Source organism: Carassius carassius, chromosome 40, assembly GCF_963082965.1.
Source record: "Carassius carassius chromosome 40, fCarCar2.1, whole genome shotgun sequence".
Classification (NCBI taxonomy): Eukaryota; Metazoa; Chordata; class Actinopteri; order Cypriniformes; family Cyprinidae; genus Carassius; species Carassius carassius.
In genome coordinates, this window is record NC_081794.1 from 29,490,154 (window position 1) to 29,508,604 (window position 18,451).

Genomic DNA, 18,451 nt, shown 5'->3' on the forward strand with positions numbered 1-18,451 from the left:
TCACTCACTCATTTACACACTCACTCACTCATAAACTCACTCACTCATTTACACTCACTCACTCACTCACTCACTCATTTACACTCACTCACTCACTCACTCACTCACTCACTCACTCACACTCACTCACTCACTCACTCACTCACTCATACACTCACTCACTCATTTACACTCACTCACTCACTCACTCATAAACTCACTCACTCATTTACACTCACTCACTCACTCACTCACTCACTCACTCACTCATTTACACTCACTCACTCACTCACTCACTCACTCACTCACTCACTCATTTACACTCACTCACTCACTCACTCACTCACTCACTCACTCACTCACTCACACTCACTTACAAACCCACTCTGGCCCTGATCTGTGTCTGACTGTGTTATTTCATGTATCAAGGGCTCATGTTGTGCTGCCAGATGCTGTTGTATTAATGCAGTGTTCTCTGTCTCCACAGTGGACGGCTGTACGGATTGGTCTGTGGACTACCTGAAATACAAAGTTCTGCTTGGGGAGCCTGTGAGGATTAAATGTGCTTTATTTTATGGATACATCCGTGCGAACTACACACATGCTCAGAGTGCCGGACTCAGTCTGATGTGGTACAAGAGCACGGGCTATGGAGACTTCGAGGAGCCCATTTCATTCGACGGGAGCCGGATGAGTAAAGAAGAGGACTCCATCTGGTTCAGACCGGCCGAGTTACAGGATGCCGGACATTACTCGTGTGTGTTGAGGTACGAGCTGCTTTCTTCCTCTCTGTGTGTGTGTGTGTGTGTGTGTGATCTCAAGTTGGACGTTTACCTGAAGCTGTTTGTGTGTGTGTGTCTTCACACTGATGTGTCAGCATCATGACTGTCTATGTTAAATGTAAATAACAGTTCCCAAGATGAATGTTTGTGTACTGGATCGGAAGTGAATCAGCTATAAGCAGATCTACTCAAGAGGTGCATATCATCCTAAAAAAACATTTTTAAAGTCATCAATAAAATTTGATTATAAGATGAAACATGTAATTTTTGGCATTATTATTGACATGATTGCTCAGATACTATTTGAAATGAGCTGATCTGGATGATGACATCACTGAATCAATAATTAACTGACTTTATTGTCCTCTAGCAGAATCCACACACTATTTTACTGTTTAACACTGTAAAGCTGTTTTGACACAATCTGTATTTTATAAAGTGCTATAGAAATAAAGGTGACTTGACTTGAGATGACAAGGAAATATAGCGAATGATATAGAAATAATAATATTTTTTTTCAATAAGAAACATTTGTGAATTTTTAATAAGAAACATTTGTGTCATAATTTCTTTTATGTTGGTGGTTTGTGGTGAGGATCTGAGAGTCTCAGGGCCCTATCATACACCCGGCGCAATGCGATGCAAGGTGCAGCACAAGTGTGTTTGCTAGTTTCAGTCCAGCGCCACGTCGTTTAATTTGCAAATGCATTTGCGCCCATTTGTGTGCCCAAGGGCACGCTGATCTAAAAAAAGAGGTGTGTTCTGGCGCATTGCTGGCGCATTGCTATTTTAGGGAGCTGAAAATAGACTGTGCCATAGACCAGCTCAAACCTAGTCTAAAGTCAATAGTACAATATTTTTTTGGTATTTAAAGAACATGTTGGTAGAAAATGCACCTCTGGGCAAGTCCACAGTGTGCGCTGACTTTGATTATTACACACAGGGATGCACATCACACAAACATGCCAAATATTAAAAACAAAAGGATTACAGTGTAAAAGAATATTATTGTGTAGGCTATATAAATATAAAACTGTAATGATGGATAGTCATTGCGTGTATTAGAATTAGGCTACATATTTGCAATTCAGCCTATTACTACTTACAATGATGAATGAAATTCTACTTCATCCAATGCCGCCTTCACCTCGGGAAGCTTTGGTGGATTCCTGCTTGTCCCGTAGATGATCTACTCGCGCGCTTTAACTTCACGCACGAGCAGATCGGTTTCTTTGCTTGAGAAGCGTTCAGCTTATCTGCCAGCAAATTCCGCCATGTAAATAGCGATCTGCCCTGGCGCGAGCGCATCTCGCTCTTAAAGGGAATGGGAGATGACACTCTGGTTGGTTTATTGAACGTTACCCCCATTACTTATTAAGAGAATAGGGACAGCCCATCCCAGAAATGCGGACCGTTTTTCCGTCGTTAGCAAAAGTGGATTTGGAGACGCCCTGAGTGCACCTGTGCCGTGCGCTTTATACTTTGCGTTTAGATCATTAAAATAGGGCCCTCACTGTGTTTGACGGTGATTTCTCTTAACGTAAACTGCTGAAGTGACTGTCAGAGCAGCTCTGGAAATTTATGTTACTTATGTGCTCCTATATTAAAACACTGTGAGTGTCACGCATGTTTGAGTTTGTGTATCAGACCAAACCATGGCTCTCATTCACACGGATTCATATTCAAAAATACTTTTCTTAGTTCAATATTCAAACACACTAGTCCGTCTCATGAATTAAGTGTACTCACCATTTACTACTTTTGATTTAGCCTATTCATCCAAAATCATCCAAAATTTCATGACATTGTGCTATACACAGGGAATTATATTTTTATGACTGGATTTTGCAATTGCATCCCATGTTTTCCACATCTCAGGAATCACAGAGGCCCTAGGAGTTCTTTTGACAGTCTTTCTGAATTGTGGTCTCTCTCATTCTGAATCTGTTGTTTTGTAATGGGCGGGTTGGCGGGGATTTGATTTGGGCTGATGGTCACATCCATTTACATTAATCAGGAGCAACACTAACTCAATCAATAACACCTCATCTATCTGTCCTGTTAGACAGACAGAGAGAGACAGAGGAGAATAGACTTGTGTCTGGTGTATTAATATACAGAGACTCATCAAAACAAATGACGGCTGTGAATGAAACACACGATGAAGAGCGATGAGATCTGATCATACCACTCTTTCTGATGCCACACTTTGACCATTTATGATTTGGGATCAATAATTAGGTTTCATGCATTTTCGAGGCAGGTCATGTCTCTGAACTAAATGAAAGATTCGCCGATTATTCTGATGTGATTGTTTGTGAACAGCAGCAGTTCTGCCGCGGAGGTCAATCCACCAGAAACGGAGAAAGCGCGGCGTACATTCACATGCTGTAGCATGTTGTTGACCTCGCAGGTAAAGTCTGTTTCCTGTCAATGTCTCATTAGGTTCCCTCATTAGGAGAAGACATTTAAGTCTCTCTCTGAACTTAGACAGCTTTGATCTGAAGCCAAACAAATGATGGAGAACTTCAGTGGAGTTTAAAGGAGCATGTTTATCACAACACAAGTGTAGCTCTCGCTCCTCTGATATCTCCATCAGATCACATGACCATCAGGAACAGACCGTTGAGTCTTAATTTGACGAGAATCTTTCTCTCCACCAGGTTAGAGATATAAGGAAGCTTTAGCTGTTGATATGTTATGTATTATTCTGTTTATAATGTTTTTCTTTTCTGTGGTGTTGCTTCTGCCATCTACTGGAAACACTGACAGTACAGTCTGAAATCTATAGATCAGATGCCATATTGATTGTGATGCTGTGAGGAATTGACTTATGGTCTTACAATGCCACATACTGTACAGTAGAATGGGTTTAGAACAGATGACATAATTTTCTGTTGAGATTTCATCAGTTGTCATGTTGTTTATCAAGAGTATAATCTATTGGACAGCCTGTAATTCTGTCCTTCACTGACTCACTATCATTCCTGTCATAAATTAAACATGTTGTTTGGTTATATAATTGAGGTAATGAGGTAAACCGGTTTTGTTTCTTCAGGACTCAGGTTAGACCGTGAATGTGTTGCTGGATATGGCTGCTAAAGTTCAGCTGATGAACACTTCATCCATTCTTATGAACTCATCTGCTCTTTCCTCTCAATTGTTTTTCATCTCATCATCTGCCATCGTTTTTCATCATTTTCATCAGCTGCATGAGTCATTTTTACTACTTAAACCACTAAACTTGTGTTGGTAATACTGTAGTACTGTCCTTGCTCTCTAATTCACGTGTGTGTGTGTGTGTGTGTGTGTGAGTGAGAGAGAGCGAGAGAGAGAGATAGAGAGAAAGAGAGAGAGAGAGAGAGAGAGAGAGAGAGAGAGAGAGAGAGAGAGAGAGAGAGAGAGTGTGCATGTTTTGTGTCATATCAGGACACAACTCTGTATAATGACATGGGTATGACACAGGTATTACAAGGAGAGGGAGACTTATGAGGACATAACCCATGTCCCCATTTTTCAAAACGCTTATAAATCATACAGAATGAGTTTTTTTGAGAAAGTAAAAATGCACAAAGTTTCCTGTGAGGGTTAGGGTTAGGTGTAGGGTTGGTGTAGGGCCATAGAATATACAGTTTGTACAGAATAAAAACCATTACACCTATGGGATGAACACACTTTACACAAAAACAAACATGTGTGTGTGTGTGTGTGTGTGTGTGTGTGTGTGTGTGTGTGTGTGTGTGTGTTTGATCAGTACTATATTGTTGTTGTGTTCAGACACAGTGTAGGGCCGCACTCATCTGTATTTGCACCATCAGATTGATTTATTACTGATGTGGCAGTCAAAAGTACACATCACATTAATTTCAGCAGTCAGTCACTGAACATTAGAATTGTTAATAGAGCTGAAAGGTCAGAAACGAGTGTTAGAAACTGAGGCGAGAGGCAGGTGATCATGGGTCATGTGACAGATCAGGCTCTAGTGACTGAAGGGATTGAGAGACGTGGCGATGAAGAGAGAAAATAGGGTCTAACTTCACATTAGCGGAGGGATACTGGATGAATTGAGGCCTGAGAGGCATTCTGGGTAAACAGTGGCAGTGTGTTGGGCTGCAGCAGTATATAGGTAATCATCTGGCCTCGGAGCTGCGACACATGAGTTATGCATCTGTCCGAATCGTGTCTCCTCCACTCCCAGCAGAGCCTGACCTTCCTCCAGATCATAAATAACCCAGCGCTCATAAAATACTGATTTAAAGAAGCGCTGTAGTGAACCACGATGGGCTGCAGTGCATCCTCAGACGGACGTCACTCGAGGGACAGCGTTTCTGACTCTCAGGCTGCGTCTGAAGGCGTATTTCATTAACATTTCTCCCAGAATCCTCAGCTCCATCTGTTATAGTCAGAGAAGTGAACGTGAATGTGGCTGAAATTAATCTGGCTTTTTGACATCCTTCAGAACCACTGTTAGATGTTTTCTGTCTAGATGAGTCCCTGCCACCCTGTCTGGTCTGTTAGGGTTAGTGTTACTCCTCTATGTGCTAGTGCACTACTGAGTGTAGATTCACACGCGTCCTCATGCAGCGTCAAACTGTTCTGAACCTCTCAAACCTATGGAAACATGACAATTTTTTAAACAATTTTTCAAGTTTCTTCTGCTCACCAAGACTGCATTTATTTGACAAACAATACAGTAAAAACAATAATTACTGGTGCTCAGTTGAAGCTCAGCAGTTAATGTTTCATATTATTATCAATGTTGAAAATGAGTTTTTATGCTTAATAGTTTGGTGAATATTTTTCATAGGTGAATAGGAACTTCAAAAAAACATTATTTCTTTGAAATAGAATATTTTGTAACATTATACATTTCTTTATTGTCACTTTGTTTTTCATTTAAATGCATATTTGCTTAATAAAAGCATTAATGTCTATTAATAAAAACCGCACCATAAATATTTAAATGGTAGTATATGATAGTTTCCACAGAAATATCATGCAGCACAACTGTGTTCAACATTGATAATAATCAGAAATGTTTCTTGAGCAGTAAATCATCATATTATTCTGATTTCTGAAGATCATGTGACACTGAAGACTGGAGGAATGATGCTGAAAATACAGCGGAGCATCACAGAAATACATTACACTTTAACATAGATTCACACAGAAAACATGTTCTAAATTGTAATAATATTTCACTGTTTTTACAGCACTGTATTTTTGATCAAATGAATGCAGCCTTGCTGAGCAGAACAGACTACACTCAAGCATTCAAAACTCATGTTTGGAGAGTTGTGACAAGAACTGTACATCTCATTGGACAGCAGTCTCGCTCCTCGTATACTCTTATTGGCAAGTTTTTGTCGAGTTTCGCTGTATTTTCATGATCGGTGAAACGCTCTGGTTTTCCATGTAATCCGATGACATTATAAGCCGACCCAATTTTTGGTATTACTTTATAGTAATTACAATAACTATGTAATAATTAGGTACTAACCCTGAACCTACCCCTAAACCTAACCCTACCCCATGTAGTTACCTTGTATTTCCAGAACTTTCTTAGATAAATACACTGTAAGTACATGTAAGTACACGTACTGTAAAATAAAGTGCAACCCAATTTTTAGTGGATTCACTGATATTCTTACCTTCTGCTCAAATGAGTTTGGATCTGTGGGTAAAAATATTATCTTTGAACTGATAAAGAATCCTTTTACCGTTCCGCTGGTGAGACACATACATGATTCAGATGAAAACAGCAGAACATGTGCAACCTCAAATCTAGCGCTTCTGACGATCAGCTGAGAGGTCGATAATGCTTCTAGATCACAGTCAGTGAGTGTTTGGCATCATTCACGAGCCGCAGAACTGCATCAGAACAGCCGAAGCACTCCTCCTGCTTTGATTTGAAAGAGGAAATGATCTTTCAGAGAGAATATTTAGGATATTTGAACTCATCTGCACAGGTCTGTCTGATGATCTCACGTCACGTTAAATCTGACTTCCCCACTGAAGCTGACGGCACAGTTAAGGGCGTGAGACGGCACAAGCGATGAAGAATTCTGCGATTCTGCAGATTCCAGAAATTACCCATGATGCTCTGCAGTCCACAGATATGCCAAACCCTTTCGTCTACCAGCGGCTCACTGTGTTTCACAACATCGGGCCCCTATAATAATCGTGTATATTTTTTGACAATGCTCGCGGTGACAAATGCTCGTTTTCAAATGTTTTAATTTACAGAAACTGGGAGGGTCAATGTATTGAATTAATTAAGCACAATTATTTATAAGAGCTGTTTGTTCCTTTAATAAATCAACAGATGTTTAAGGGGGAAAAAAGTTAAGTTTTTTTTTTTTTAAGGATTTTAATAAAGTTAGATTATTTAAATATAACTTGTATTGTGTTGGGTCACAGCATAAAACTGGTTAAACTAGGAAAAACTGTTTTTCAGAAAAATCCTTTTGGTTTTTCAGCATTTTTGTGTATTTTGTGAACCCTTTTCAATAATGACTGTATGATTTTGAGATCCATCTTTTCACACTGAGGACAACTGAGGGACACAAACACAGCTATTACAGATTATTTCACCCTCTGCTCTTAATGCACGGTTTCTCCTTCAGGAGCATCTGTGAGCATCTGGACTTCTGTAATAGTTGTGTTTGAGTCCCTTTGGTTGTCCTCAGTGTGAAAAGATGGATCTCAAAATCATACAGTCATAGTTGGAAAGGGTTCAAATACACAAAGCTGTCATTCAAATCATTCAGGTAACAACACATTTTTAAGAATCAAGGGGATGTAAACTTTTGAACATGTCATTTTTACAAAGTAAACTATTACTTTATCTTGTGGACTATATGTATGTATATGTATCTTATTCAGGTCAGTACTAAATAAATAATAACATGCATTTTGTATGATCCCACTTGGTAAAATAACATTTAGCAGATTCTTCAAGTTCATCAAGACCATTAAAAATGTTGTTAAATATTACCATTTTAATGTCTGAGAAGTATTTATGTAAAAGTTTACAGTTTTTACCTTATCATAAAAACGGGCTGATGTCAATGTCACCTTTATTTATATAGTGCTTTAAACAAAATACATTGCGTCAAAGCAACTGAACAACATTCATTAGGAAAACAGTGTCAATAATGCAAAGATGATAGTTAAAGGTAGTTCATCATTGGATTCAGTTATGTCATCTCTGTTCAGTTAAATAGTGTCTGTCCATTTATTTGCAATCAAGTCAACGATATCGCTGTAGATGAAGTGTCCCCAACTAAGCAAGCCAGAGGCGACAGCGGCAAGGAACCGAAACTCCATCGGTGACAGAATGGAGAAAAAAACCTTGGGAGAAACCAGGCTCAGTTGGGGGGCCAGTTCTCCTCTGACCAGACGAAACCAGTAGTTCAATTCCAGGCTGCAGCAAAGTCAGATTGTGCAGAAGAATCATCTGTTTCCTGTGGTCTTGTCCTGGTGCTCCTCTGAGACAAGGTCTTTACAGGGGATCTGTATCTGGGGCTCTAGTTGTCCTGGTCTCCGCTGTCTTTCAGGGATGTAGAGGTCCTTTCTAGGTGCTGATCCAGCATCTGGTCTGGATACGTACTGGATCCGGGTGACTGCAGTGACCCTCTGATCTGGACACAGACTGGATCTGGTGGCCACGGTGACCTCGGAACAAGAGAGAAACAGACAAATATTAGCGTAGATGCCATTCTTCTAATGATGTAGCAAGTACATAGGTTGTTATGGGAAGTGTTTCCGGTTCCGGTTTACCTAATTAATGCAGCCTAAAAATCCTTTAACGGATTTGGATAATAAAAGCATATTAGTATGTTATGTGTATGCCAGGTTAAAGAGATGGGTCTTTAATCTAGATTTAAACTGCAAGAGTGTGTCTGCCTCCCGAACAATGTTAGGTAGGTTATTCCAGAGTTTGGGCGCCAAATAGGAAAAGGATCTGCCGCCTGCAGTTGATTTTGATATTCTAGGTATTATCAAATTGCCTGAGTTTTGAGAACGTAGCGGACGTAGAGGATTATAATGTAAAAGGAGCTCATTCAAATACTGAGGTGCTAAACCATTCAGGGCTTTATAAGTAATAAGCAATATTTTAAAATCTATGCGATGCTTGATAGGGAGCCAGTGCAGTGTTGACAGGACCGGGCTAATATGGTCATACTTCCTGGTTCTAGTAAGAACTCTTGCTGCTGCATTTTGGACTAGCTGTAGTTTGTTTACTAAGCGTGCAGAACAACCACCCAATAAAGCATTACAATAATCTAACCTTGAGGTCATAAATGCATGGATTAACATTTCTGCATTTGACATTGAGAGCATAGGCCGTAATTTAGATATATTTTTGAGATGGAAAAATGCAGTTTTACAAATGCTAGAAACGTGGCTTTCTAAGGAAAGATTGCGATCAAGTAGCACACCTAGGTTCCTAACTGATGACGAAGAATTGACAGAGCAACCATCAAGTCTTAGACAATGTTCTAGGTTATTACAAGCAGAGTTTTTAGGTCCTATAATTAACACCTCTGTTTTTTCAGAATTTAGCAGTAAGAAATTACTCGTCATCCAGTTTTTTATATCGACTATGCAATCCATTAGTTTTTCAAATTGGTGTGTTTCACCGGGCTGCGAAGAAATATAGAGCTGAGTATCATCAGCATAACAGTGAAAGCTAACACCATGTTTCCTGATGATATCTCCCAAGGGTAACATATAAAGCGTGAAGAGTAGCGGCCCTAGTACTGAGCCTTGAGGTACTCCATACTGCACTTGTGATCGATAGGATACATCTTCATTCACTGCTACGAACTGATGGCGGTCATATAAGTACGATTTAAACCATGCTAATGCACTTCCACTGATGCCAACAAAGTATTCAAGTCTATGCAAAAGAATGTTGTGGTCAATTGTGTCAAACGCAGCACTAAGATCCAATAAAACTAATAGAGAGATACACCCACGATCAGATGATAAGAGCAGATCATTTGTAACTCTAAGAAGAGCAGTCTCAGTACTATGATACGGTCTAAATCCTGACTGGAAATCCTCACATATACCATTTTTCTCTAAGAAGGAATATAATTGTGTGGATACCACCTTTTCTAGTATCTTGGACAGAAAAGGGAGATTCGAGATTGGTCTATAATTAACTAGTTCTTTGGGGTCAAGTTGTGGTTTTTTGATGAGAGGCTTAATAACAGCCAGTTTGAAGGTTTTGGGGACATGTCCTAATGACAATGAGGAATTAATAATAGTCAGAAGAGGATCTATGACTTCTGGAAGCACCTCTTTCAGGAGCTTAGATGGTATAGGGTCTAACATACATGTTGTTGGTTTAGATGATTTAACAAGTTTATACAATTCTTCCTCTCCTATGGTAGAGAATGAGTGGAACTGTTCCTCAGGGGGTCTATAGTGCACTGTCTGATGTGATACTGTAGCTGACGGCTGAATGGTTGCAATTTTATCTCTAATAGTATCGATTTTAGAAGTAAAGTAGTTCATAAACTCATTACTGCTGTGGTGTTGGGAAATGTCAACACTTGTTGAGGCTTTATTTTTCGTTAATTTAGCCACTGTATTGAATAAATACCTGGGGTTATGTTTGTTTTCTTCTAAAAGAGAAGAAAAGTAATCGGATCTAGCAGTTTTTAATGCTTTTCTGTAGGATATGTTACTTTCCCGCCAAGCAATACGAAATACCTCTAGTTTTGTTTTCCTCCAGCTGCGCTCCATTTTTCGGGCTGCTCTCTTTAGGGTGCGAGTATGCTCATTATACCATGGTGTCAAACTGTTTTCCTTAACCTTCCTTAAGCGTAAAGGAGCAACTTTATTTAAAGTGCTAGAAAAGAGAGAGTCCATAGTTTCTGTTACATCATCAAGTTGTTCTGAGGTTTTGGATATGCTAAGGAATTTGGATACATCAGGGAGATAACTTAAAAAGCAGTCTTTTGTGTTAGAAATGATGGTTCTTCCATACTTGTAACAAGAAGTAGAATTTACAATTTTGGCTATATGAATTTTGCAAAGAACTAAATAATGATCTGAGATATCATCACTTGGCTGAATAATTTCAACACCATCAACATCAATTCCATGTGACAGTATTAAATCTAGAGTATGATTTCGACAATGAGTAGGTCCTGAAACGTGTTGTCTAACACCAATAGAGTTCAGAATGTCTATAAATGCTGATCCCAATGCATCGTTTTCATTATCAACATGGATATTAAAATCACCAACTATTAAAACTTTATCTGCAGCCAGAACTAACTCAGATGTAAAATCACCAAACTCTTTAATAAAGTCTGTATGGTGCCCTGGTGGCCTGTATACAGTAGCCAGTACAAACATAACAGGGGATTTATCATTAACATTTGTTTCTTTGGATAATGTTATATGAAGTACCATTACTTCAAACGAGTTATACTTGTAGCCTGCCCTCTGAGAAATCCTGAAAACGTTGTTATAAATTGAAGCAACACCTCCACCTTTGCCTTTTAGACGTGGCTCATGTTTATAACAGTAATCTTGGGGGGTGGACTCATTTAAAATAATGTAATCATCAGGTTTTAGCCAGGTTTCTGTCAAACAGAGTACATCTATATTATGATCAGTGATCATATTATTTACAAAAAGTGTTTTCGTAGAAAGGGATCTGATATTCAATAAGCCAAGCTTTATCATTTGTTTATCCATATTGCTTCTGTTTTTTATTTGTTGAACCTCAATTAAATTGTTAATCTTAACCTGGTTTGGACGTTTTTTGTTTTTTCTAGTTCGGGGAACAGACACAGTCTCTATAGTGTGATATCTAGGTGAAAAAGTCTCTATGTGCTGAGAATTAACTGACCTCTGTGACGGGAGGCAGCTAGCAGACGGTCGGTTTAGCCAGTCTGTCTGCTTCCTGACCTGGGCCCCAGTTAGTCAAGTATAAACACTAAGACTATTTGCCATATTTCTAGAGAGAAGAGTGGCGCCACCCCAGGAGGGATGAAGACCATCTCTTTTAAACAGGTCAGGTCTGCCCCAAAAGCTCGTCCAATTGTCTATGAAACCTATGTTATTCTGTGGGCACCACTTAGACATCCAGCCATTGAGTGATGACAATCTGCTATGCATCTCATCACCACGGTAAGCAGGGAGGGGACCAGAGCATATTACAGTGTCTGACATCGTGCTTGCAAGTTCACACACCTCTTTAATGTTATTTTTAGTGATCTCCGACTGGCGAAGTCGAACATCATTAGCGCCGGCATGAATAACAATCTTACTGTATTTACGTTTAGCATTAGCCAGCACTTTTAAATTTGCCAAGATGTCAGGCGCTCTGGCTCCCGGTAAACATTTGACTATGGTGGCTGGTGTCTCTATATTCACGTTCCGTACAATAGAATCACCAATAACTAGAGCACTTTCATCAGGTTTCTCAGTGGGTGCATCACTGAGTGGGGAGAACCTGTTTAATGTTTTGATCGGAACAGAAGAGCGGTGTTTTGACCCACGACTACGCTGCCTCACTGTCACCCAGTTGCCCTGCTGCTGGGGCTCTGTTTCCGGAACCGAACAATGTACAGGAATCCCTGAGCTAGACGCATCCAAAGCCGTATCTAGAGCCCTAACATTTTTACTATCCTCAATTAAAGTTTGGATGCGTGTCTCTAATTCTGAAATCTTCTCTGTCAGCCTAACTATTTCCCTGCATTTATCACATGTGAATCCCTCATCAGCGACAGAGATAGATAAACTGTACATGTGGCAAGAGGTGCAAGAAACAATGATAGGAGAAGCCATTACTCACCGTGCTTGATGAAAATTCTTACTGCGGTTGTTTGATGAACTTGTGAAAAACTGGAGCGAGGGAGAGGAGAAAAGAAAACAGCGATAGGTTCGAATGAAGACGCTAATGACAAGCTAACGAATGCTAACGCTTTGCAGGTGTACTGCACTCACGGAAATAAAATAAAAGTGAACGATCAAAGTTAATCTGATAAGATTGATCGATAATATCAGAAATATGGTGTGAATTAAGTTATATTTTACCACTTTAAAAAACAGAGAGTGATAGTAAGATAAAGATTCTAGAGAAAAAAATAAAATAAAAACAGCTACACGGAGCTACAAAATGTTACACAAGGCCAACAGGAAGTAGAGAAAACACTGTCCAACAGCGACACCCGCAGGCAAGAGGATGTCCCTACGTCACGAAGGCCTGACTTCCTTGTTCTATAAAGTCCCTCCTTCAGAAATATGTAACGAGTTCTGATTGGGCCAGCGGTTCCTGTGTTGTGATTCGACAGCAGCTGAGCGCACGCTGCCCTCCTGGAAACAAGATTGGGCTAGTTTTTGACTAGTTTTGAGAAGCAGGTGGGCAGGATTTGTTTTGAAAACCTGGCAATCCTGATCTGAACGCACGTGCTGGAGATGTACTTATAATCGCAGGAGCGTTTTTACTGACGACATGCGCTTGAAAATCACATTCGATTTTTTTGCACAGCCCTAACATCTAGTTAACAAAGCTAAACAGCATTGCCCTTTGTGTAATAAGTTACAGAAACGGTTAAACGCACCAACTTAAATAATAAAACACTTACCGGTTGTGGTCCATAAACAACGCCTTCTCCAGAAGAGGGAACTGCTCCATCTTTCAAGAATAATCTTTGTGCGAATCCGGCATTAAACTGATTGAGATTGAGGAAGCTGTCCTCAGCAAAATGTGCTGCACATAGTTTTACATGTGGATTACAATTTTCGGGAACAGAGTAAAACATAAATTGTAACCATTAATCTCCAAGTACAGCGTCCCTGGGAAGCCCAAACAAAGATGATTGGACTCTGAGATGAAAATAACAGCGTTTCAACGACATGGAGACAAACACAAACGCAACTCTTCCTCTTCTCCTTCCGAGCACAACAAGACCACGCCCCCTTTTTGTGTATTTCTGTGGGCGGAAGTTAGTCAAAAACTGTTTTAGTGACGTCATTACTGCAGGAACTAGAGGGATGTAGTCCAAACGGGTCATTCGTTGTAAGCGAATTCTGTTAATTAAAATATCTCACTTGGCATTGAACTTTGAGCTTTAGATTTTACAGATATTATTTATACTCTAACAACAACAACATTACACACTAACTAAAGTTTAAAACATGGGATCACGATGAACGGGACCTTTAAAGCGTCCTGGCTGTGATCCACTGCTGTAGAGGTCTCACTGTCTCAGTGTGTTTGTGTGTGTGCTTTTGTTCACCTGTGTTTTGATGAAAGCTGTCTTACAGGAACAACAGTGTTGTCTTATTTAAGCAGGGAATCAAATCGCAGGCTAATTATAAGACTGGAGCTGGGGATCACATGTAGTGGAGGGATGTTAATCTTTAGTTTTCATTCTGTCGCTCTCTTAATCTCAGTTCACTGTTCTTTGAGTCAGCACTTTCTGTCCTTCCTTCTCTCCATTCTGCATTGTGCTGTTTCTTCTGTTCAGGGAGTTGTTTTCCAATAAATTCAATTGTGGCAGTAAGAGGCGTCCGCTGAGAGCACCACTCTAACAAAGCTGAAGAATGGCCTGCTGGCTCTCTGCTCTCATTTCTGCTGATCTGAGATGTCCTGAGCCCAAACAAGCAAAGGAACAACTGCTGAGAATGATGTGAAAACACAGAGACCCTTTTAGCCGAGCGTTTACAGACTCGTTTCAGCAGTAAAGAACGGGGATTTCTCATCATAAATGTGAACGTGAGATTCCTGTCTCCCGCTGATCGCCATGAAAGAGTGAGCGTTTGAAAGCCTTTTCCAGTGAGAATGAAATGGTTGTTTCTGTGACGCTTGTTGATGGTGTTGGTTTGGTATGTTTTGCAGGAACTCCTCGTACTGTATGAAAGTGTCGATGTCGCTCACAGTGTCCGAGAACAACATGGGTCTTTGCTTCAACTCCAAGATGAGGTACTTTGAGAAGGCCGAGCTGAGTAAGAGCAAAGACATCCTCTGTCCTGACATCGATGACTACATACAGACCGGAAAAGAGCCAGAGATCACATGGTACAAGGTACGATCATGCACCCATTGTGCAGCGCTGCAAAAAAATGCTTTTCTTACGGAGATTTGTTGTCTTGTTTCCAGCCTAGATATCTAAAAATTCAAAAAGGATTTTCTAGACAACTAAAAATTATTGTTTTTGTCTAGAACAAGCAAAATAACAGAACCAGAAAACAAGGTTATTTTGCTTGCACCACTGGCACATTATTTTGCTTGTTTCAAGCATAAAATACCTTAAGTTTTTTACATTTTTCACTTGTCTATAAAATTATTTTTGATTTAAGCATTTTTAGATATCTTGGCTGGAAACAAGACAAAAAATCTCCGTAAGAAAAGCTTTTTTTTTGCAGTGAGATTGCAATACACTTCAGTTTGTTTCCATCTCAACCTCACCGATATCCATCTCATCTGTTAGGCAGAAATGGACCTTATATCAGTCCTGATGTCCCGAGGCATGGACGATGAGATGGAAAGTGACATGAGTTAGTCCATCTCTGCCACCCATAAGACAGGTGAAATTGGACTGTGCACTAATTCAGATGAGCGTCAAATTAAATGTCTGCCACAGTTTCTGGCTAAATTGAATCAAAGACAGGTCATGGCTGAGGACATTGGTGGAGAAAACATGAGTGTGAACTTCTTCACGCCACACAGTTTGAAATACGAGTTGAAACTGAAAGATAAAACGAATGCACAGCGTGAGCAGCAAATGACTCTTTGATCCAGTTCTTTACACCAATCACATTGATATCGGTCTTATATAAAACTAAGCTAGTCTAGCAAAGAGCTTTCATAAACAGCACTTTTTCTTCTTATGAAGTCTTTTTAATTTCTTGTAGTGTTCTTTTTTCTCACCATATGAAAGCGGTGCATTTTAATTAAAATGGTTCAAGTACGTTGGGGCTATCATTATGATTAGAACATTTTATTTATAATTTTTTTGCTGAGTTTAACACTGGTTAACTTCAGCACAGTTTGTGCATCATCTACTCGTGGTTCACTGCCTTGACAATGAACTCATCTGCTCATCGACATGAAAATGAATAAGTGCTCAATAAATGATTGACGGGTGGTTTGACAGCCAATTTACAGATGAAACTAGCTGTTGTCAAAACACTGTCGAAGGCGATGCATTAACGTGTCATTCCAATAAAACGCATCAACCGCATTAAACAGTCCATCTGTTTATGGATGCAGGAATGCCGGCCGAAGCAGTGGAGACAGAGCATCGTGAGGAAGACGGATGTGCTCTCCATCAGAGACGTGCGGGAAGACGACATCGGGAATTACACCTGCGAATTACAGTTTGGGAGTTTCGTGGTGAGGAGGACCACCGAGCTGTCCGTCACAGGTACGATGAGCTCTTCTGATGAGTTGTGTCTGGTCCAGATCCTTCCTGCAGAGTTAAGTTGTCAACCCTCACTAAACGGCTCAACCAGCTAGTCAAGGTCTTCAGAATCTCTCCCAGACAGGTGTATGTGTTGCTGAACTCCGCAGGAATGAGGCCGTCAGGGAGTTTTTCATATTAAACTGGTTTGATTTGATCATGCCCTGCTCCAGAATCAAATCACAGGGTGCTTTATCCTTCACACACACACACACACACACACACACACATATATTAATGCACTGGCCACGCACCAGGCCTATACATCATCTTACAATTCATATAGTTGACTGTTGACAAATATGATGCAGGACTCCATAAATGCAGTTATGCACTTTAATTCAGGATATTAATAGTAAATAAGAGTAAATAAGAAAGTTGATATTGTTCAATTTTAAACAAAGTATGATGTGTTTTTGGTCAGTTTTGCAGAGAACATACTACGTTTAAATCTACAGGGAACTATTGTGCATCTCTGAGAAACACAGCAGAGTTTAGTTTCTGAATCAGTCCGTGTCTTGAAAGAATCGTGTGAATCAAAGGCCTATTTATAAACAGCCATTTACTTCATTACTTCGTTAAACGAATCAAATTAATTAATGGCTTATAAAAATCAACAGACATGTCTGTGATTGGCTGTATTGCCCAGCGCTGCAAAAACACATTGACATAGAAACCAGTCTCTAGTGTGCACACCATAGTGCACTGGATAGTTTGCAACATCTGCAATGAAACGCCATGAGTACCGCTTTAACTGAGGGTGTGTAGAGCCGGGCCTGGATCTGATCTGTAGTTAGTTGTGGTTTTTGCGGGTCGCGTGTGTTGTGGTGGACAGCAGAAGGCAACACAAAACCCATCTGTAAACTCTACCACCACCTTCATTTAGTCTGATATTAAACCTCACAAGAGCTATTCCTGCAAACGCAGTAACGAGCCTCAGCTTGGATGTTCTTCAGAGGTCCGTGGTCCTGCTGTTTAGGCTTTAGAAAGAGAATCAGTTCTCTCTCAGTTCATGTGTGTGAATCTGAAGTGAACTGGCATGCAGGAATTGCAATTGTTATTCAGAGTAATTCAACACAGGTGATGCATTCTGGGAAATGGAGTGATTTTCCAGCCTGAACCATGAAAGTTAATTTTGAGTGTTTTTAAAAGCATCTAAATTGCAGTTTTGCATTGTGTTATCAACCTCAATTCAGTTAGAATGCAGATGAGCAAAACACACACACACACACACACACACACACACACACACACACACACACACACACACACACACACACACACTTTACTGGAATGACAGATATTTGTTGCTGCTAAAATACAATAGTGCAGACCATAAACATAAATTGAGAAAAATAAAACTGTGTCATTGACAAATAAATATAATATGGATGACATTAAAGAATAAAATTAAATTCCAAATAAAGTAAAAGGCATTTTTTTAAGCAGTGAATAAGTGCTGGAGACACAGACTGGAGTCGGTGCTCGCTGTGTCTCATGCTGTGTCAGACGAACACACTCTTGTCTGCAGGAGGTGTGTTTGATCAGGGATGATGATGATGATGATGATGATGATGATGATGTCTCTATTGTGAATTTGTTTCCAGTGAATCTGGAGCTGCTCAAGTGTCTTTGTGTGTTTTATCTAACACTGACTGTCAGTGTGTTTTTAGGCTCTGATATCATTGAGTTTGTTGATTTGTTTGAGTTTCCTAATGAGTGGTGTGATTGTGCTGTGGTTTGCTTGGTTTCTTTACTTGGTTCTTGAAATAGTAGTTCATCAATTTCTTTCTCCACAAATGTATTAGTATGGTTTAACTGTATCGTCGAAGGTCAGCAGCAAACACACTGGTTAATAGAATGGGATTAAATATATAAAGTATATATGTGTTATATAACATTTAATTATTGCAGGTTTGTGTCATATTCTGAGTTTGCTTGTTTTTGTGCAGGTGAGATGATTAAACACATGTTCATATTTAGTCTAGAACTACAGTAAGATCATGTTCACACACAACACTCTGCACTCACTCCTGATCTCTGTCACCATGGCAACACCAGATTTTATTTGAAAATATTTTCTTGTAAATTAAAAAATAATGCCTTACTTTACTATTTACTTGAAAAAGTAATCTGATTGCGTTTATGTTACTAGTAATGTGTTACCCCCAACACTGTTTATATTTGAACCCCACAAGACACTCTGCACGCTTTAATTTCTTTTGTTCAGTCTCTTCAAGAATCTTCTGAATG

At 39.7% G+C, this 18,451-nt stretch overlaps 1 protein-coding gene across 4 annotated transcripts in view; it reads left to right on the forward strand.

The window, feature by feature from the left end:
- The window catches only part of LOC132122543 (interleukin-1 receptor accessory protein-like 1-B), a 212,636-nt gene that overhangs the window by 68,543 nt on the left and 125,642 nt on the right, over positions 1-18,451 (forward strand). For all 4 annotated transcript variants that reach the window (XM_059532921.1, XM_059532923.1, XM_059532922.1 and 1 more), the window contains exons 2-4: positions 467-746; positions 14,635-14,821; positions 16,009-16,162. In XM_059532921.1, the coding sequence (XP_059388904.1) occupies positions 467-746; positions 14,635-14,821; positions 16,009-16,162 (621 nt within the window). The remainder of the gene's footprint in view (positions 1-466; positions 747-14,634; positions 14,822-16,008; positions 16,163-18,451) is intronic.